Source organism: Phodopus roborovskii, unplaced genomic scaffold (assembly GCF_943737965.1).
Source record: "Phodopus roborovskii unplaced genomic scaffold, PHOROB, whole genome shotgun sequence".
Taxonomy (NCBI): domain Eukaryota; kingdom Metazoa; phylum Chordata; class Mammalia; order Rodentia; family Cricetidae; genus Phodopus; species Phodopus roborovskii.
In genome coordinates this window covers 2,676,633-2,698,917 of record NW_026126613.1, presented here as the reverse complement: position 1 = coordinate 2,698,917, position 22,285 = coordinate 2,676,633, and the positions used below count along the sequence as shown (strand labels likewise).

The 22,285-nt window shown below is 42.8% G+C and overlaps 1 protein-coding gene across 5 annotated transcripts in view; it reads right to left on the bottom strand.

The window, feature by feature from the left end:
* Positions 1 to 22,285, bottom strand: part of Hivep2 (HIVEP zinc finger 2) — a 179,273-nt gene that overhangs the window by 13,474 nt on the left and 143,514 nt on the right. For all 5 annotated transcript variants that reach the window (XM_051206169.1, XM_051206166.1, XM_051206170.1 and 2 more), the window contains 3 exons: positions 7,845 to 7,889; positions 1,592 to 7,134; positions 595 to 749 (listed from right to left, as the gene is read on the bottom strand). In XM_051206169.1, coding sequence (XP_051062126.1) covers positions 595 to 749; positions 1,592 to 6,745 — 5,309 coding nt within the window. In that variant the 5' untranslated portion in view covers positions 6,746 to 7,134; positions 7,845 to 7,889. The remainder of the gene's footprint in view (positions 1 to 594; positions 750 to 1,591; positions 7,135 to 7,844; positions 7,890 to 22,285) is intronic.

Sequence of the window (22,285 nt, the reverse complement as noted above, 5' to 3'; positions counted from 1 at the left end):
CGTTTACTTAATTTGTTATAGATAAAAAAGAACAAAGAAAAAACATTGGACCTTACTATTTGAGTTTCAATGGCTCAGAATATTTGAGAAGAGGTTGTTAGACACCAATTAAGACAGGGAACACAGGGAACTAAATTCAATATGATACCTTAACTTGAATCAAGAGCAGAAAAGGACATGGGCGACAAAACTGTCAATATCCCATGGAAGTTTGCAGCTCCAAGAAATGACTTCTTAGAGATATATGAAACTAACATCAACTAACATCAACACAGGATCCAAATATGCCCAAATGTCCATAAAATATTAAAGAACGAAGGAACTTGCCAATGTAGAGACGTTCACATAAGATCAGAGACATGAAACTTACGGCAGACACTCCATGCATACTGGGACCATAGTCACTAAGGACAAGTTCTAGAAGATGTATGTAGTAGTGATCGTTTACCAGCCAGAGATCATAGATTGGACTGGGAAAGGAAGTTTCCTTTGATCCCTGCTAGAGTACACACTATTTACCACAGGCAAACATTCAGGACCAGTCATACCAACTTACAAGCAACCATTTAGCATTTGGGCTAATATTTTCCTTACCCCCCTTCAAAGATCTTGATTCGAATTGGCTCCGTTTGCTTGGATGCAAGATCTTTGTCTCCGTGGGTCTCCCCTTTCCCTCTTTCCTTTAAGACATTTGCCACTAATTTCCTTTCTAGCTTGCTGCCAAACAAGAAGGGTGCGTCCGGTTTCATCTGTAGGGTCAAAAGAGAGGACATTTCTTATGCTTTCTCCAGGGTAGCTTGGTCCATACATCCTACACTTCAGTCACCTCTGACAGTGGACTTAAGTTCCGTGATAAAAGCGCTATGGGGGTAAAACCAGAAGGAAGATGAGTCTCCATATGGTGAATTCAGGGTTTGTGTAAGTGCACGGACACTGTTTAGTTCATACTTCCTCTGCCCAGTATTGACAGAGACTTCAAAGACATTCTACCGTTTTGAAGTAGCAAGCCAAGCAATCCACATTAAGAAGTAATTTCAAAAATCACTTAAAGGCAGAATAATCATTGACATGTACGAGAAACATATTTTTTAAATCTCTACTTTCTTCATTATTCATTGGGCTTATTCTAAAGTTATTCATAGTTTAAATTTTTATGCATAAGTACTAACTGTTTAGGAGCAAACCAGCCAATGACAATAACTGGCGGAAGTTATTTTTTAAAGAAGATATAGAGAATATGAGTTTTAGTCAAACACACCCTTGGATCATTGATGGCATTTGCTAATCTGAGTGTTAATTTTTTTATTAGCCCAATTCATAATTCCCCGAATTCCTCACAGCTGCCTGTGCTATCAGGAGGACAGAGGAAAAGTGATTCCCAGTAGGAGAATTTCTCATGTCAGGACTGAAGCAGACACTCCCAGCCCCTGAAGGCTTCCCTGGGAGCCCTCAGAGCTAAGTGCAGACCATGGCTACTCCATTTCTAGGTAAAACCAGATGACTGAAGTGTGTTTGAAGCCTTCACTGTACCATCTGCCTCGGATTAGACCCACAGCACATTGTGCTTTCTAACCCTGGGCCTTTTCCTTACCTGTGCAAACTGCTTCCAGGCACTGGAGGATGTGAGCTTGCCAGTTCCGGGCCTGTGCATAGCAGCCAGGGTATAAATTTCTGCAGTGATTTTTTGTTTGGATCGCAGAAGGGCCAGCGTGGTCTTGGTGTTCAATCCTGATGGGTTGGGGTTACAGGAACTAATGCACCATGAAGCGTAAACTGAGGATTTGAAGGTGGCCTGCTGCACAAAATTGGGTTTTGTATAATTTAAGAAGCACCAACTCACAGTAGTTGTTGTCCGCAGACTGGGGAACTGAAGGATCTGCTGGAAATCTGCCACATCTGTGAAAAGAAGGGTGGAATTTGCCACATTTCCTCCAGGGCCAGAGGCCATGTGAACTAGCATGCCAACAGGCAGCTTGCGGGCCTTGCCTTCCTCCTCTTGCTGACTGCCTCCTGTGGGCAGGGAGGAGCCCTGAGGGCTCATGCTCATGTCTGATGCAGTCTCATCCATGTCCAGCTCGTCCGAGGACTCTCTGCTTTCCGAAGGCCCGCTGAACTTCCGTCGTGGAGGTGCCCTGGAACCGGGAAGTATCTCCCTGGTGGGAGGAAAAGGTCCGCTGGCAGACGGATGGTCTTGAGAAGAGGAGGGCGACAGGGAGGAGAAGGAAGGTGACCTTGACTGGGAGCCATCCTTTGGCTCCGAAGCACACCCTTGCCTCACTAGCTGGGGCTTCTGGGGGCGGGAGAGGCCCTTCTTGATGTCTGAGTTGGTCAGCTCTACTGCGCTGAGTTCTTCCACAATCTGCCCGTACATCTTCTCCTCTTTCACCCGCTTCTGCTGCTTTGTTTCCATGAAGAGCTCCAAACTGCTGGCCGGAGACAGCATCCGCTTGCTTCCCCCGAGAGATGCGGCGCTGTCCGAGGTGGAAGGTAAACACAGGGGGATGGAGGATTCCAAGCCCAGGGGTAAGGACTGAGGTACTTTCCAAAGAGGGTATTTCTCCAAGCCCGTGTGCTGCCCAAGCACTTGGGCAATGTTCAGCCCTATCCCTTGCATGGCTGCGTTGGTCACCAGCGTTCTTTGGGTCATATTCTCATCAACCTTGCATATGACTATGGCGGGGCTATTCTGTCCAAGGATCTGAGAAATGCTTGTGTACATGACACTGCCGTAGGACGGAACGTGGGTCTGGATCCGAACGGGCACCACCGTTCCCGGGAGGGATTGCAAAGGCCCGGCATTTTCAGAGGCAAAATCTTCTCGAAGAAGCTGCTCACTGGGCGCTTCAGTGGATTTAGTGCTCGGGTCCGACGGAAACTTCGGAGGGAGGTTCTTGGAGTGTAGCCCTGATGTTCCGGAATAACACGGGTAAGACTGCTCTTTTGCGTGTGCATAGTCGACAGATTTCTTTCCAGTGTGCTCTGCTACGTGCTCTAGGGGGTAGCTAGAATGAACGTCAGCTTGGAAAGAAGGCTTGCCGTAGCTGTTCTGAGGATGTGGGGCAAAGGGATGCGGGAAATGCGCCTGCCACCAGGGAGGCTGCTGAGCTGGCAAATGAACCATACAGACAGTCGGGTACTGGAACTGAAACAAGGCATTCTGGAGAGGAGAAAACGGGCCTGTGTCTTGATGTGGAAACAGATGTGGCTGCTCGGGCAAGTGCTTGCCCGTCAGGTAGGATGCTGGTTGCATCATTGGATTTCTCAGAGATTCCTGACTGTCCATGTGCACGATCTGTTGTTGCCCAAGGTGGAGTGGTGGCCCTGAGCTCAGTTGGCCACAAGGACCGACCACCTGCTTTCCCGGGTCATCCCCTGGGAGAGGGGGAAGCACAGAGGGCCAAGGAGCCCTGAGGCCAGCGTGCAGCTGCTCCATCTGCTCCTGCTTGACGCCGGGGTCCACACCACCTTCACCTTGGACGATTTCTGGAGAGCCACTGAAAGAAGCCTGTCGTACTAGAAAGCATTTCTTCCTCTCTCGGGATGGGGATAATGTAGATGAGGGCACTCCTGCCACCGGAGCGTGGGACAGACTCCCATAATCGAATGATTTACTCCGTATCTCTGGGACTTCTGTCGGATGAGGACAAGGCATTTGCTCCGAGGAACAACGCCGCATTTCTTTCTGGTGGTGATGACCTGGGACAGACAACGAGTATGTACCCGCGGGAACAGTCAAAAACTCAGAATGTTTCCCGCCCTCATCCTGCTTAGGAGGCGCAGTGAGCTTAACCGTCTCTTCTCTCTCGAAGGACATAGAGAAGCTGGAACTGTGTGATAAGTTGCTTTCTTGGCTGGGACTTCGAGAGAGGCCGGTGCCTGTGGACTCAAAACTGGACTCCCCTGAGGAGTGCTCCATGTCTGCAAGCCGCAGGCGTTTCTTCTTGGGAGGCAGCTTCTCGGCAGGGAGTTGGGAGAGGGTCTCACTTCTCTGGGGCCACTGAAATTCCTCCACAGGCTTCTCTGGCTCCTTGGCAGGAGCCTCCTTCTCCTTCTCAGGCTTATCAGGTTCCTCTGTGACTCTAATTTCTGGAACCTGGATGTTGTGCTGGCGAACAAGCCTAGGTTGTGCATGGTAGGACGACTGTGATGCCTGCTGGGAAGGGGTTGGCTTGCTTCCGCCCTCTGCACCATCCCCTGGAGGAGCCCACTCTGGGCTTGCAGGTGCTTCCAAAATCTCACTGTCACATGTGTCAGAAGGCGAAGGGGTCTTGTCCTGCCCACAGGCCATCATTTCTCCTGACTCGGTTCTTTCGAAGGAATTGGGCCGGCTCAGTGAGTTTGTGTGCTGAATGACTGAGATCACATTTCCAGGAGGCTTCCTGCTCAGGTCTGACATCTTGTCAGGATCAACAGCTGAGGGCAAATCCTCTGACCCAAGAGATGAACTTCCAGATGGCAGCTGGGGGCGAGCTGAGTCAAACCGCTCAGCGTGACCATGAGCAAAGCTCTCCTGGCCAGTCATGGCGAAGCCACTCCTTCCTCCTTCCTGCACCTTGGGGTCATACTCTGAAGACATCATGCTCACGGGAGCACTTCCCATGCCACCACAGATCATGGGAGCATCCTCCTCATCCCCGACACTCTTCTCTTTCCTGCGCTTTCTGTTCTCGCAGGTGGTCCCGAACATGGTCGGCACTCCCTGCGATGGTACAGAGGGCTCCATAAAGTACTCCCCCCCATGCTTGAAAGAGCTTAAACAAGACATGTCCCTGTAGCTTTGTTTTGGTGTTTCAGAGTCTTCCCACTTCTTATATGGTTTACGGCAGACATCGTAGTCATACCCAACCCTGTCTCCAGGCATCGATTTCTTTTCCTTCATGGATGAGCCGGCAAGGCTCTTGGACATCCTGGCAGGGTGCTCAGACTCCATGTGCCCCTCCTGTACCGACGGCAGCTCGAATGCCGCTTGTCGTCTCAGCATCCGCTGGGGAGGGATGCCTACAGTACCGGGATAGAATACGACATCGGACCCTGCCATCCGTTCATCAAAGGAGTGACTGCCTCTCAAAGAAGGAGGAACACTTAAATTAGTTGCTGAAGAAGTTGGCATTGAGTTGCTTCTAATAAGGGGTGATGAGTCCACAGGTGCCTCTAAGAGCATTGGGTTGCTGCCTGGGAAGTTTCCAGGGTAAAGTTTTCCTTCGCTCCTGATGGGTGATGGGATGGCCTGTGGTTGCCTGCACTCACTGTTGAATTTTGTGGGCTTCAGCATACTTGCTGGCCCGGGGTCCATTTCTCCTTTGCCGGGAATCAGCTGTGAGATAGGATCTTCAAACATCTTGACCTCCAACCTGGTGTTTACATGAGGTAATGGTTCCATGATGCCTCTCCGCCCCATGGTGGTTCGCTCCTGGCTGGTGGGAGTAACACTGAGTGTATTCCTTGGACTAAGTCGACAGTATTTTCCAAAGATGATTTCTTCATAAGACTTTGCGTTTGTGTTGGGGGGACTTATTTGCTGCTCTGCACTTTCCGAGCGAGAAAAGTAACCCGAGTCAGTGCTGCCTTTGCTGTGTGGGCTCAGAAGGTTGAGGGATGGCTCAGAGTCTTGTCCTTTCTTCTCTGACAGTCGCAGTGCAAGTTTCTGTTTCACTGTGTGAGAGTCATCAGGCTTCGCATTTAAAGAAGGATTTGGGAGCATGTCAGAGCCCAGATACTGAGAGCTCTCATTAGGTAGCGGGATCCCACTTTTGGGGATAATCAAAATTGGCACCTTCATGGGACCTCCCAAGGATTCTTCCAAGGGCCCATGGTAGCTACCTCTGCTAGCAATATCCAGTGGGATGGGAGGGCCAGGGCTCATTTTGTCAGGAGCCTCAGCAAATAAAGAGCTCTCTTCATCCGTGTCGGTGCTCTGCTCGCCATCTGAGTGTATCTCTGCTTCCACATCAATAAAACCAGCCTCAAGGTCCAATTTAGACACAGACGACTCCGTGAAAGGTACCAATCCGGCCTTAATTGCATGGGCGTGAGACTTCCTGTGCTTGTACAAATTGCTCTTTGTCTTGAAAGAGAAACCACAAGGGATACATGGATATGGCCGCTCACCAGTATGGGACCTGATGTGTTTCTTTAGGACGCTTGGTTTGGCACATGCCCTACTGCAGTATGGGCAGATGTATTTGCCGGGCTTTTTGGGTTTGTGCTCTTTCTTGTGAGCATCATCTGCCTGTTCAATACTTTTCTGGGAGTACTGGCTGTAAGCCGGGCTGAGACTTGAGATCTTCTTTCTAGGATAACCACTACCGTGGCCATGGATAGGAAAGGGAAACAAGTCTTCAGAGGGGAGGGAGGGCAAAGGGCCTGGGAAAAGCCAGGGAGGGCCTTCGAGGCTCTGGTGTGGCTTGTTGCTGTGCATGACGCTCTGTGGTATCGAGTGCTGAGGGAAGGAGAGTGAATGTTGGCATGGGTAAGGGCTCGGACGGTGCGGTGGGTATTGCTTCTCTGTGACTTGATGTACCCCCTCGCCAGGCGAGGCCAGCTTCCCAGAACCAAAGAGTTGTGCTGTGGCTGCATTGCCCACTTGCTCGGAATCTATTTGTGGCTGCCGCTGTCCTTCCTGACTGCCGAAAGTGCTCATCCTAACAACAGCTGGCTGTCCCTGCTGCCATCTACCTGACACACTGTCAGTTTCTCCAGACCTTGAGGTAGCTTTTTGTCCCAGAGCCGTGTCCCCAGTGTCCATTTTGTTATACAAGGTCTTAAGTGCTACTCTGCCGGGAAGCCAAGCAGACTCATGGAGTGTCTCCAAGGCTGTGCTTTTTAGATCTGGGTTGCTTCCATGTTCCTGGTTGTCTGCAAACTTGTGGATTGCTCCCTCTCCCTGGAACCTTCCACACTCACACTGTAGTCAGTAGGCATTGGATGGCAATGTCCTTGAACCAAGCTATAATACAGTTTTCTCCATCCCAGAAATGTCCATCTTCAAAAGCAAAGTGCAAAGCTACAAAGGTTCCTTATGGCATTTGAATATTTTTCGACTAGGATGAAATTCGGGTGTTGAATAGTCCAGGAGAAATTTTGCCCATCAACTCCAGCAAAGCTCAACAGCCAGCTTCACTAAAGTACAATGACCTGAAGTGAAAGAAAGCAAGTTGTCATTAGAGTCACCAAGCAAGACAGCAAGACCAATAATGTATAGCTATTGCATTAATCACCTAATTAAAAGATATTAATTTCAAGCCTAGAATTAGGTCATAAGTGTAAACTTCTTCCATGGCCAATGTGCAGAACAGTTTTATAAATATCTTTTAACTTTGTTTAGGAAGAATATATGGAGCCTGAGCTCAGTGGCAAGGCAACATGCTTAGCATCTATGAAACCCTGGGTTCGATCCACCATGCACATCCCAAAGCATTTGAAGGACAGCGTATTGTTAAATATTGTTTATAATATATAATTTTAAAGCCTTGATTAAAAACTCAAGAGCTATCCTATCCAAGTTTCATGGCTTGCATGCAGAAGTATATTATGTAACTCTACAGCTTAAAACAAATTATACTCATATATCTATGTTAATATAAAATATAAAAAGTAAATAATAAAATCAACTTCATATACTACATATGTTATAAAACATAACTACATGGGACTTCATATTAATATTTTAATACAAGACATAGGTATGTTTATAGCTTGAAAACAGTGATCAGCAGAGCTAGATAGAAGACACAGAGATCATCAAAGAACTTTGGTGAAATCCTATCAAGGTGTCTTAACAGGACAGCAAAGCAAAGCCTGCTTGGAGGACAGTTTAAGGGGTTATTTGAAAACGAAGAGGTTACCTGAACAGTTTAGAGTTCTCATGGCCATGATCATGCTGACGCATCCTGTTTAGAAAATAAACACCATTAGGAAAAACGACTCCATCAAATTACAGCATTACTATACAAAAATAACGTCCACTGCACTAAGGAGGGTGAGAATCACAATGTCATGAACCCTAAAACGACAGATTATTTTACAATGTTCTGTCCTAGATTGGTGAGCCTTATGCTGGCCACAACAGGGTAGCCAGTGCCTCCTTTACTGCACAAGTTCAGGAGGCTGAGAGATGGTACAAATTTTGTCCAAAGTAAACAAACTAAAAAAGTTGTAGGCATATGCCAGTAGTAAATTCTCTGAAATACAAATCAAGAAAGTAATCCCATTTGCAATAGCTTCTGTAATTAAAAATATGTGTGTGTATAATTTATATATATATAATTTTTATATATACATATATTTGTATATATGTATACATATGTGTGTGTATATGTGTGTGTGTATATATATATACATATATATATATACATATATATATATCCAAACAGTTGAAAGATCTCTACCATATAAAACATTGATGAAAGAGGCTGAAGAGAATACATAAAAACTTGGGAAGACAACCCAACTTCATAGATAGTAAAAAATCAATATAGTCATATAATCACACTACCCAAAATAACCCATAGATTTAATGTGAAGCTCATCAAAATACCAACATACAGACACACATTCTTCCCTGACCTAGAAAACCACAATTCTAGAATTTACATGGAAACACACATAGTGGGATATTATTCTGCCTTAAAAAAAGGATGAAATTTGGGGGTCATTGTGACAGCTCAGTGGGAAAAGTGCCACACAAGAATGTCCTTGTCCCCTTGAGGAGACAGAGACAAGAACATGATTGGCCAACCAGTGTTGCCAAGTCAGTAAGCTCCAGTCAATGAGAACACTATCACCCAAAATAAAACAAAATAATAAGGTGGAGAGTGATTGATCAGGACACCTGCTGTTGCCTCCCCTAGCCTCCACATGAAAGCACATTCATGTGCACATTAATACACAAACATGTACCCACAGGAGGAGGGGGTCTCATCATTTGCAATAACTTTCGTGTAGCTGGGGACCATAACAGGGCGTGAAATAGTCCAGAGATGGAAAAACACAAACCATATAATAACATATAATATAATGTAGAATCTAGGTTGAGAGCAGAGTGAACATCCTAGAGATTCAGAGGGTACAGGAGATGGTGATCACTGGGTATTAAGGGAATTTAACAGCAAAAAGTTTTAGCATGCTGTGATGTAGTCGGGAGAACATAGAACATCACAGTGTGCTACACAATTCAAACTTGAAAAAATGATCTTGAGCTGGATTAAACATTGCATGTTTTCAGTGTTGCACGATGATCCTGAAGTTAGATGAATTTCGTTTTATCTAAGAACTCAAATCTAAGGCTGGAGAGATGGCTCAGTGGTTAAGAGCACTGACTGCTCTTCCAGAGGACCCAAGTTTGATTCCCAGCACCCACGTGGCAGCTCACAACTGTCTATAACTCTAGTTGCAGGGGACCCAACACCCAGAGCAAAACACCAATTCACATAAGATATTTAAAAAAAAAAAAAGAACTTAAACTTAACTAAAGTTTCAAATAGTAATTGTTATATTTCCAAGACGATTACATATAACAAAACTTACATATTTTTTATATGATTAACCCATGGTTAATTCCTTAGATATAAAAATTGAAAATAGTTAAAATTGAATATTCAAATGAATTCAATGTTTAATATTTAAATGATCTGTTTACATTTCAGAAGTGTGAAGGAGTCCCTCAGGGAAAGATGATGAGTTCAGCCCAGGAGAAAGGACCACCTGATAACTGTTAAGACTTTAGGTGAATCCTGGATTCCCATAAAGGGTTCATCAATGTGGTACCCAGGGGTATCCTGAAGCTATGGAGCTAAATTCCACAGGTCACCAGTCAGGATAAAAGTGGAGATACGTCCATGACAGCCTGTGTGGTAGTGCTTATTGAAATAAAACAGCTAACATGTGGCTGAGAATCTCTTCACTGGAGGTTTACTCCAAGGATGTGCTTGTGCACAAAGAAATGTATAAAAGGGCCATTAAAACGTGGCTCACAGAGAAAACGGAACCATGAAAAGAAGTCCTGGCACTGATACCAGAACTTGCTCAGGAGACAGAAGCTGAGTGAAGAAAGGGAAGTTAAGTCGGTGGTGGTGCAGGTGTTTTAGATCCCAGCGCTAGGGAGGCAGAAGCCGGCGGATTCCTGAGTTCAAGATCAGCCTGATCTGCAGAGTGAGTTCCAGGACAGCCAGGTCCACAAAATAAATTAAAATAAATAAAAAGATATGGAAGACAATTTAATAAGGATGCTGAGGTACTGTGTGTATGTGTGTGTGTGTGCGTGCGCATGTGCGTGTGTTGTATATGCATGTATGTTTATATTCATGTAAAGACCACAGGACGGCCTCAGGTGTCAGCCTTCAGGAGGTGTCAATTTGTCTTTGTGTGTTTGTTTGTTCTTTTAACATAGGGTCTCCTATCTTTCCAAATACTCTGAGCTGGGATTATGAGCACGTGATACGCCTGCCCTTTCTATGCGTTTCTGAGGACCAAACTAAAATTCTCAAGGTCTTTCCCAACTGACCTATCTCTCCGGACCTGCAGCAGCTTTTAATAGCAATGAATTGTAGAGACGGAGCCAGACATTTATACATTGTAACAGGAAGCTCCTTCCATTAGTAGCTGTGAGGCATAATAAACAGATCTTCAAATCACATGTATGGAAACTAAACCACACACAGATTAATGTTGATTTCTTGGGAAGTTTTACATTGAATGGACATTTGTCCCATCACAGCGATTTTTCCTAATTTGAAAGAAAGTAATGGCCTCAAAGTTTAGCACTGAGAATTTACTTCTATCAGTTCTAGGCATGAGACTAACAAAAATGCATGGCATTGCACCAAAACTGGCAAAATTCTGTGTATAAGTCAATGTTTAAGATTCCTGTAAATATAGCGTATTTGGGATTTTGAGAAGCAAGTATCCCCATCTAAAATAGAAGTAGATAGAATCTGCCTGTGACTCATGAGGAAGTATGCACATCCTCAATTAGAATTCAGGGTTTGAAATAATTTCGAATTTACTTCCCAGGTTTAATATTTTCTATTTATACTGACCTATGACTGCAGCTCCAGTGCTTACTCCTTGAACATTTCTAGGGAAAAAAAGATCTGGAGTTCAAAACACTCCCAAATATGAAACCTGAGCAGCAACAAGATGCCAAGGGGTAAAATTTTTTACTCATGTGATAAGTTGCACTCAGAGGCAGATATACTAAAATAGTATATAAAATTATCCTCAGGCCATATGTGTAATTCATATGTGAAATGCAAATGTGTGTGTGTGTGTTTGCGGTTTGTGTGTGTGTGGTGTATTGAAATATTCCAGAATTTTCTTTTAAAAAAAAAAAGTAATAGTTTTGTACTGGCCCTGAGCACTTCACATGGGGAAAACTCAATCTGTAGTAACAACAGTACCTGTCCCTCACTATGCACTGGTTCTACACCATCACGGTTAAAACTCAAAAGATTTCCTATGCTATCTCACTTGTCATTTATGACGCTTCTTGACTATAGAACTAGTACGTCCGCCCCACTGAGGATGGAGACATCAAGAGATTGAGAATGGGAGCCAACCCAAGCTTGGCTGACCTCTGAGCACTAGGCATCTGTCTGCACCTCTCCATGGAGTCTTATCACAACTTAAAACACTGTGTCTTCAATGGGTTTCTCACCTAACTCCAAAGTTCAATTACTGTCAATATTTGAAACCCTCAAGTTTTGAAGGTTCTAGAAGTAAATAATCTGACCTCTGCAGGTTGAAGATAAAGATAATAGCCATGAATGTGACTTGAGGGGAAAAAAATGTCCATAATTTAAAAAGTGTTCTAAGTATGACTTAGTCAGCGCCTTATGAGAACATTGGAAACCTTCGAGACAAATCGTTCTCCTTTGTTCTCTGAGGATCATTACTTTAAAGGAAAATATCAACCTCAGAAATGAAAATTAGCATTTATCACTTCCCATTCTTTTGGATGACATACAATATGTAATTTTGCTATAACAGAAACTTCAAGTGAAGTAAGGACAGATTTTTATGAAAAGAAAGACTCTAATGTAGTTTTCATTGACAATGAGGTACTTATCTTTCTAAATCAGACAACAACCATTCTGTTTTACAGCAGCCAATTAAAACCATTATACCAGTGAGTAGACACATCCTTATCAAGAACCAAAAAAAAAAAAAAAAAAAAAAACCACCCAACAAACCAAATAAAACTCCCATCAAAACCTAAGCCTATTCTGAAAACAGACTTCAAATGGGGGAGGGGGCAGTGCCATACTCGGTTCAAAGGCAGACTTTCTGGAGAAGCTCCTTGTGGTATCTCACGAGTTAATCTACAAGCACCATTTCCTAGGACTTCCTTCCTGCTCCCAGGTCCTTCAGGAAGAGCAGACCTCACAGCACAAGGCCACTGCGATCCATACTCTTCTAAAAGCAGAGTGGCTCTTCCGGTGCCAGTGAAATGCTTAAGAGTGTCACTAAGGAGAGGGCAAGGAAGGTGACTCAGTAGGTTAAGAGTGTTGAACACACACACACACACACACACACACACACACACACACACACACACACGGGAGGGAGGGGGGAGGAAGGGAGAGAGAGAGAGAGAGAGAGAGAGTCTATGGAGCTAGGAAGATGTCCTGTTTCATATGAACCCTTAACATAGGATTTTAAACACATGAGTTTACATTGCTCTTCCCAACACTATTTTTTGGGTAGCCTTCAATTCTCTGCTACTCATAAATCCCTGGAACTTTCCAAGACTGGGAGAGATGGGAGAGGGCAAAATGTACTGGTCCCTCAGGGAATCCCAGGGCCACATCCGTGGATATTACAGACACGGAAGGTCTCACGGACTGCTTTTTCTTGGACACAAGAGTTGAATGTGATAGAAGTGATGCCCATCACGGGCCACTGGTGGAGCCTTTCCTTTACACCCAAGCAGGCTCAGGGCATATTCAGAAGTTTCCATGCTGTTTTCCCCCCTGGAAGCCAAGGACCGGAATCCACGCTAAAAGACACAAGGCTTTCAAAGCTCCACCCAGCATGTGATAAAGGCACCTCTTTTTCTGTTATTCTTAACTGCTATTTTCACTTTGAGGTTTAGTTATCCTAAATAAATAGACAAATTAATTCTTTCGTTTGTATATTCTTACTAGAATGTACGGTTATGGCCGTAAATGGGAAACATTTTATTATATTAGAGTATATTAGGGAGGAAAGTATAGTAGAGAAAATGCACATCAAATGGATCATTGACTCCAGGAAAATATTTTTTGACCTAATACTAATTTTCACATTACCAAATGTATCATTGCATATTTTAAGATTTTAGTTTAACTTTGTTGATACGCAGCTGGTTAAACCCACAAAGCTCTACAGCAACTTCGTTAGTTACAACTAGATTATTTCTTTATGATCACGGACATCCATTTTTCATATTTTCCAAAAGCATGTAAAATGTAAGTACCAGCTTTCTCCAATCGATTAACATGCTAACAAATTCAACAGCAGTGCAATTTCTTATATGCAAAGAAAACAGCTAGTTATCATTTTATTCACTGGGATTTCTTTTTATGGCAACCAAACCCACACAAAGTCATTTTTGGCAGCCACTGCCAACAAAGGACTTGATATTCTAAGCACAGTCTCACATTCACATGTAAAATTTACCCCAGCGTTTGCAGGGTACTGAGGATAAAATTTAGGGCATATGGGATAGGGGTTCTTGTGGATAGTGTAATAGCCAAAAGGTGTCTTTGCATCAGTGAAGACATGCGAACAGATAGTGATATCGGGAAAGGCATTTGTCTCTCTGAATGACTGTGTGAGTGTGTGTGTGTGTGTGTGTGTGTGTGTGTGTGTGTGTGTGTGTGTTGTATGTAAAGGAATCAGAGCATAAAGAAGTGACACAGAATGAAACACAGGACACAGGACGGGATAGGTAGCAAAACAGGTGGCTAGCTGTGCTCAGGAGTGGAGACCTGCCCTACCAGATTGCTCTTAGCTGGGAAAAACAATGTCTCAGAAAAGCAGTTTACCTCAGGAAATTAATCCTCACGTTAGTGGCAGCAAATGTTATGGGACCATCGCTAGATAATCACATCCTACGTAGCAAAGTGACAGCAAGCAACAAGCTCAGCCTCTTTGCCTGCAGTATTTTACTAGTAAGACATTGCTTAAAATCAAGATGGCTTCTTAGTTATTGCTTCCTGTTCTTGTGTTCTGAGGAATTGGGTGGCGACGTACTTATAAACAAGTATATGGACCGTTCATTAAGAAACTATTTTAAGAAATCACACGAGCTGGCAGGTGGATCTCTGTGAGTTCAAAGCCAGCCTGGTCTACAGAGTGAATTCTAGGACAGGCTGCAACTACACACACATACACACATACATACACACACACACACACACACACACACACACACACACACACACAACCTGTGTAAAAAAAAAGGAAGGAAGGAACACATGAGCATCGTGTCCTTCACCTGTAATTCTGTAATTTCAGTACTCAGGAGGAGAAAGGAGAGTCAGCAGTTCAGGATCCTTTTTAGCTACATAGGGCAACCTGGGCTACAAGAGGGGTTGTCTAGAGAGATGGCATGTGCACACACATTCGACCACAACTGCTTAAATGTAGGTGTCCTGTATCCCCACTACCTGCACGATGCCACTGAGGAATTACTATTGGGGAGCAACAATGTCCAAGGGTAGCAGGTGACAGAAGGAGGGCCTCCCCAAAACAGTGTGACCAAAGTGCAAACGAATACAGATTTCCACGAGGTGACATCAATAAGGCACTTTCCCGGAAGCTACATTTTGCAAAAATGCTGCCTTTGGTAAAAATCTCAACAATACCTTTAGTCTTTCTTAAGATGGACAAGTGACCAATGGGGACAGGGTACCATGCACCTTCTGGTACCCTGCCAAACAACTAGGAGAACTTCCAGAAAGCGATATCACTACGACATCGCTCTGATGCACTCCAACATGTTTGCAGTCTGAATTGGCATGTAAGAGTGTCAGAGAAAACAGAGCCATATTTTCCCAAGAGGACTGCAGTGTGGACATCACTAAAGATGTAGTCAAGACACTTATGACTTATTTTGACTCTAGCATGGTGCTTTTAACATACTGTCATAAAATGTGAGTTTGTACTTGTGATTTCACATTTCCGCTGACCTGCTTCACCATCATACTGAAAAAGTATAAGGGTTACTAAAACTTCACATGAAAATAAGCTATGCCAACCAGGAAAAAAAACAAAAAAAAAGTACTGTCAAGTGTGACTCTCCCGGTTAAAGAGGTTATGATGAAAATGGACCAATCATGAACATCAAAAGAGTCAAAAGCTCTTCAATACACTTCTATCTAAATGGAATACACCTATCACGTCAAGGAAGTTTGTATAGGTGTTCACTGAATTGCTCCTCAAGTTACATGTAAAACTGACAGGAGGGAATAATGAATTTAGCACTTAATCTGTTACCCTCATATTAATAAACTGCATCCCAATCATCTTTGCTTCCCAACTCTCTCCATTGAAGCTCATGCACAACTTTGGGGAATCTGAAGAACGAGCAACAACATTACGATGCTGATATTCACAGTTAACTTAGTACGCACACTTATTCTTCACCCGTTGGAACTGCCTGCTCTCAAGAAATAAAATTTTTGATTATATCTCTCAAAAAACACTTTTTAATTTTAAAAAAATTCCTTTGTTTTAACACGATGTAAATCTTTGAATGAATACTTGTCTTAAGAGGGAGAAGAAGAAGCTAATTAAGCAATGCTATAATTAGAACTTAATGTGCTGGGGGGGGTAGCTGTGGTGGTATCTGGCATGTACAAATAAAGCTTGTCTGAAGATCAGAGGATGGAGCTTGCCACTAGCTAACCATAGAGGTCAGGTGGTCTATATAGACAGACAGGAAGTGGGATGGCTGGTCAGGAACAGGAAGTGAGATGGTGGGTGGAGAGCGAATATAAGCAGGAAGAAACAGGAACCCACTCTCTTTTCTGCTGGGAAGCTTAATGAGGTAAGGGCGGCTTTGGCTCACTCCTTCTTCTCTCTGATCTCTCAGCATTTTCCTCTGTATCTGACTCTGGGTTTTTATTATTTAGACCTATTAAGAACTCCATTTACAGACAGCCAGTTGATAATGTACCTGGGGAGGCAGGGCTAGGTGGATCCCAGGTCTCACTAGCTAGCTAGCCATCATGCTTGGTGAATCCCAAGCCAGGGAGACACTGTCTCAAAAACCGAAGTGGGTAGTACCAAAGGAAGGACCTCCAAAGAATGCTTCCACATGCATGCATGCACAAACATGCCTGTGCATGTGCAAACACATGAGCAATACACACGTCAAATCACAAATCACTGGATGTGAAAACTGTGACACTGTAGTCCAGGCTGTCATTCCACTTGCTAGCTTCAGAGTCCCCGCAGAGCTTCTACGGAGAGCCATGAGCTAAATTTCCTATTCTCTGATAACATCATAAAAATTCCCTTTTTAGCTGCTGTGTTCTGGGCTAAAATTAATTTTTGAACTAGGAATCCAACACCAAGAAAGAAAAAAAAATATCTAGAGCCTTCACAGAGATGAGTATGTGCTGAAGAATAGGATGCCACTGTACTCTGAGTTAATATTCACCCAAATCTACTCTAAAGAAATGCAAGGAAGATCAAAGTACTTAACTTGAATATATGAATTAATCATCTGAGATTGTCTGGCTCTGTATGCATGAGAGGCCCAAAACAACAGAAACAACACAAATACTATTCTGCATCTTGCTGTGGGGTTAGAGGTCAGCCATCCCAGGCATCAGGACACTGAGGCGAGAGAATTACTAAGTCAATCTGGGCTACACAGCAAAACACCGCCTTAAAAGAAAATGACTATCATACCCACCGGTGGAAATTGTGTATCCCCTATGTAAGACAACAAGAACAACACCGTCTGTAATCTTGCCAGGGTAATTCCAAAACGTTTGCAAAAAGAACTGAAGAAGCATGACCCAACTGTCAAAATGTGCCTTGTCCCTGGACTACTTCCTACAAGCATTTAAAGGGTTTCCCTCCCTCCTCCCTGACCCCTCACCACCTTCCTGCATCCCTGAAGCGGGACATCAGGACACCCTGTGCACTTTAAGATATGAATCATTACAAGCAAGCAGGCCCACTTGGTTCCTCTAAAGACACAAAAGGTGCAAAAAATAGCAGATGAATGTGGGTGGCCAGATAAGATTCTGTTGCAGCAAACAGTGAATTATTAAGCAAGTGCTGGATTTTCTGTTTTAAACTTGATTCTTCTTGCCTCAAATCAACCATTGCTAACACTCCGAATGACACCTGCCAAGCTCCACTCTTCTCTAAGTGGGAAGCTTCATCAAAGACAAAGAGCAAGACTGCTAACCATTAGAAGAATAGTGTGTAACGTCAAAAATGGCAACAACGAAACCAAGCCACAACAAAACAGACCCCATACTCACCCACTCTCTGTGTGTGTGTGTGTGTGTGTGTGTGTGTGTGTGTGTGTGTGTATTTGAACACATCAATTATCATCTCTTTAAAAATGAAATTCATCCAAAAGAAGCACTGTTGGGAACCAGCAGTCCCTGACGATAGGTGGGACGCTCATGGCCACGTCTCCTCTAGGTCATGACTTACCTGGCTGCTCAAGCTTTACCTGGCTGCCAGGGGACTCAGTTACACATGCGCAAGTTTCCCTTTTAAAGCGCACCTCTCTCTTGCCTTCTCTCTCTCTCTCTCTCTCTCTCTCTCTCTCTCTCTCCTGCTTTCAGTTGGCCACCCCCTTACTCTCCCCTCTCTCAATAAACTCCACGTGGGCATTGAGTCTCCTGTTTGTGTTTTATAGGCACTAGTCGTATCAAAAGAACAGCACTATCAATCTCAGAAAGAAAAAAAAACCTTGTTTTTTTCATATATGCAATCTAGGCATATATATGTGTGTGTGTGTGTGTGTGTGTGTGTGTGTGTGTGTGTGTGTGTACAGTATCTCATAAAGAAAGGAGAATATAAAAGGCCCATTATAAGGGATGAGGGAGGAACTGAATCTAGATGATCAACACAAGTTATGGAAGAAGATACAAAAACTAATTGTTTTCAGATTTTCTTTTGGGGGGTGGATAAGTTCATAAAATATAGTCAATACTAAAAGTGTGAAATTTAATGTGAAGCTCTTCCAATCCCTATTCTAACTGCACAAAATGTCATTGAGTTGTATAGACTTTGGACTTGGTTAATTGTGTTGTGTGATGTTTTTATTTACTTGCGTTTTTTTTTACTAATGAAATTTATTTTTTTAAAGAAAGAGGAAAATAAAGTCCCTTGGTAATAGGAGCTTACGCTAAAGTAGAAAACATGGCAATCTCAGAAAAAAAAAAAAAAAAAAAAAAAAAAAAGAGGACAAATCATTGAACTGTTTTGTATTCAAAGCAAAAATCATCCAAGACAAAAATGGGCCAAGATTCCATGGATACAGCTATTCTTAGGCAACAATTGTTTGCGATTTTCACGGAATACCTGTAACTGGCCATCCAATAGTCACTCCAGTAAGAGGTAAGAAAGGGGTAGAGAACTCCTTAGTAGACAGGACAAATTCCAAGGCACTATTCCTCCTGCCAGCCACCTCCACAAACCAAGCAGATTCTGTGAACATCTGACAAGCCGTGACTGGCAAAAGGCTCTCAGTTCTGGCTGTGTAATGGCTACTGGAAGTGGGACATATCTTTTCTCATCATGCTCTTATCTCTGAAGTTTCAGATTACAGATCCCTTTCCCCCCCAGGTGGAGGATTTCACACCAAGAATGGGTTCAACAGATTTACAACGGTGGCTTACCCTGGCTTGTTCCATCTTTGGTTTTTCTCTGGAAAATAAACAAGGCTTAGTGATACTGTCACTGTCCTGCTTGTCTTTGACCTTCTAGCACTTTCCCAGGCATTACTGTGACTTTAAAGCAATGATCCCAATGATATTAACATGAATGGCACAGAATTGATTGGAGTGATTTTGCCCAGACAGGCAATCAGTTACGGTCCTGCAAGCTAGGCAATTATTTTTTCACTATTAATGTGAAGACATGGTGAAACTATCTTGGAAAATTAATGTCCTGTTAATTTTAAGTGAGTCTTTAAAAGTTTGGTTCCTCCATCAAAAATAAAAAAAACTAGTTCTCCAAAATTGGTGGGTTACATGTTTCTATTTCAAAGAAACCAACAATGTATGGGATATATCGTTAAAAGAGAGAAGACTGTGGTTTACAAAAAAACTTTTGGGTTATTTGATTCATATGAAATTACCAGATTTTAAAAAAAATCATATTTAATAAATACTGAGTTTGTAGAAAGAGTGCTAGTAAATATTGTTTTTTAAAAAAATTCTCTGGGACACAGAAACCTAGTCAACTATCCAGATCAGTGCAGTCCTCATCCCTGGCCAAGGAATCTTTTCTTTGAAATAGATGGAGACCATGACAGAAAACCGCAGCCAATCAAAATGCAGAGTTGTGAACCCCAATCCTAACAGATACGTCTAGAGAATAACTCCCACATCTAAGGCTCGGGGGACATGATGGAAGAAAGGCTGAACAATTGTAAGAGCCAGAGGGTCAGGGAATTTTCTGGGAAACCGTGTCTTCTAGTAATGTCAGAAGTTATACCCATAACGTCTCACCAACATGACTGCTTAAACCTGAGCTGAACAAGGATAAGAACTCAGGCCTGACCCTTATCTAAGGAGAATGTAGGCAACTCAGGAGTCAGGAGACAGGAGACATAGTCTTCCCCAGGGAAGAAAGTACCAATTGGTTATTCAATATCAAAGGGTCAACCCTGGAAACACACATATGAGTAACATTATACAGACCGAGCAGACACATAGAAATATATGTCTATACATATACGTCTATGCATGTAAGGATAATTAAATGAAAAAAGAGGCCACGGATTTGAAAGAGCAAGGGGTGGTATTGTGAGGGTTGGGAGGGAGGAAAGGGAAGGAGTGAATGGTGTGATCACATGCAATCTCAAAACGAAAAGAATGAAGAGTAAAATCTCAGGTCCATTTAAACTAGATTCCTTATTATGAGTATGGTTTCACTTAGCCATAAACAGGCTGACTGCTCTGGCATGAGCCAACTGTTTCTCCCTTCATTTTGTAAAAATTACTCTTGAATGTATTTTCCAACCATGTATCTCTAACGTGCAATAAAGACTTAGAAAGCCCAAGTATCACCGTTTCTATATGAGTGGTTTCTTGACCTTTCTAGTCTTAGAAAGAAACAATCTTTGGCATTAGATATTTACTAAGGGATTATTATTATTATTATTCATTTTACATACCAACTGCAGTTCCCCCTGCATATTTTCACATGAGTGAAGGGATAAATAAATAAATGTAAAAAAAATAGATGAACTAAGGGATGAATATGAACTCACTGATGGGTGAGTGTCCAAAACCCGGAGAAAACCCTTTATTGTTTGGTACTCAAAAAGGGACCTTCTAGACCCTCACACATGAGCATGGAACTGGCTATTTACCCACAGTGCTATCTCACTAGCCCAAGAATTTTATTTTTACTTCAAATGAGACACTATATTTTCCAGCCTATCCAATGGCCCTCTTCCAATTGGTAGAAAGCAAACATAAAGGTGCATCCTCTCCGAAGGATGTATTTGATTTTTTTTCTAGGCATCCTTTGATCACTAACACCGTTTCTACCATGAAATACTTGTTTTTTTTTTTTTAATTGTTTCAGCCACATTAGAAAAAACAAAACAAACAAACAAAAAAAAAAAAAACAATGGGCACACAAATCTCAATAACAGGGAGAATGACAAGTAACATCATAAGCACAGTTAGGAACTGTTTGCTTCCAAAATTCAATCCATTTGTATCTTATACTCAGGTTTGGACAGCACAACTACGAAAACTAATTAGTTCCAGGTCTATAAAAGATAATGGAAATTCTTTAAGTAGTTCTCCCTTTCTGAATCCTTAACTACAGTATATTGATTCTAGAAGGGTTTGCAATTGCAACCGAAAAGGTGCACACAACAAACAATGCAACTCAATAGAAACAGTAGTTTTCCTTCTCAAGGAAACGGCGTATGAATAACATACAATAATACGGTCAAATTATATTATCTCTGAGACAGGGTCAAATCTCCAGCTACTGTCAAGTCTCAGCAGGAAGCATTGAGAATGTATTTGACATATTCTTGGACACAGATAACTGACGCTGGCAGATCCCACACCCCAACCTTCGGCAGTTTGCCACAGGGTTTGGGTGAGGATTCTATTGAGCACACACAGGGTTAACAATCAGATTTTTAACCAGTACTTTAACGAGATTTGAATCTATTTGGTCAAATCTCAAGTCTGGTCAAATCTAATCCATGAATATGCAAGCACTACTGATCTTAAGCAATATTAAATTTTAAACAACGGAAGTCTTAAAACAAAGCATCACTTTGATTAATCAGTTGCATGTGATTTAAGGCAATCTTGCCTCCCAAGTAAATGGAAACACTACAGGGTGTGTGCTTTGAATTACCACTTGGGGTTTAGTCATCCTTAGTGATCAACGTGGGCTTTGGTGTAGTGTCTGTGTGTGTGTGTGTATGTGTGTGTGTGTGTGTGTGTGCGCGCGCGCGCACGTGTTTTACACCTACATAACTCATTAGTTATCCACCCTGAGATGATCATAACAACCAGGTAGGCTACGTTTGCTTCGGCTAGGGAAGCAGTTAGCCAATGTGTGCAGGCCCTCAGATGGCACCAACCTTCACATCTCAGCGACCCCACTTTGATTGATATCATTTGAAATCTCTCTTTCACTCTCTCTTATCTATCACGGAAGGAAAAGGAAGTTGCTAGAGACAATCTTAATAAAAGTCCTTTGAGGTGGTGTAGGGTACTTGTCTAACAGGAATAAAGCTTGGGTTAGATGCTCAGCACTGTAAAAACATTCAGTAGCCATGATCGACTTCATTAACATACTTAACATACTTTCCTTTTTTTTTTTTTTTTTTTTTTTTTTTTGAGACAAAAGCTCTGGCTGCCCTGGAACTTGCTCTGCAAATCAGGCTGGCCTTGATCTCGGGGAGACACGCTTGCCTCTGCCTCCAGAGTGCTAGTATTAAACATGTGCAACACCACCTGCCTTTAACATACTTTGTTTAAAGTGAACAAAAGCAGATGAAAAATATGGACACAGGGGTGGATATGATGTCTCATGCCTACAAATCTTAGTACTTTGTAGGCTAAGA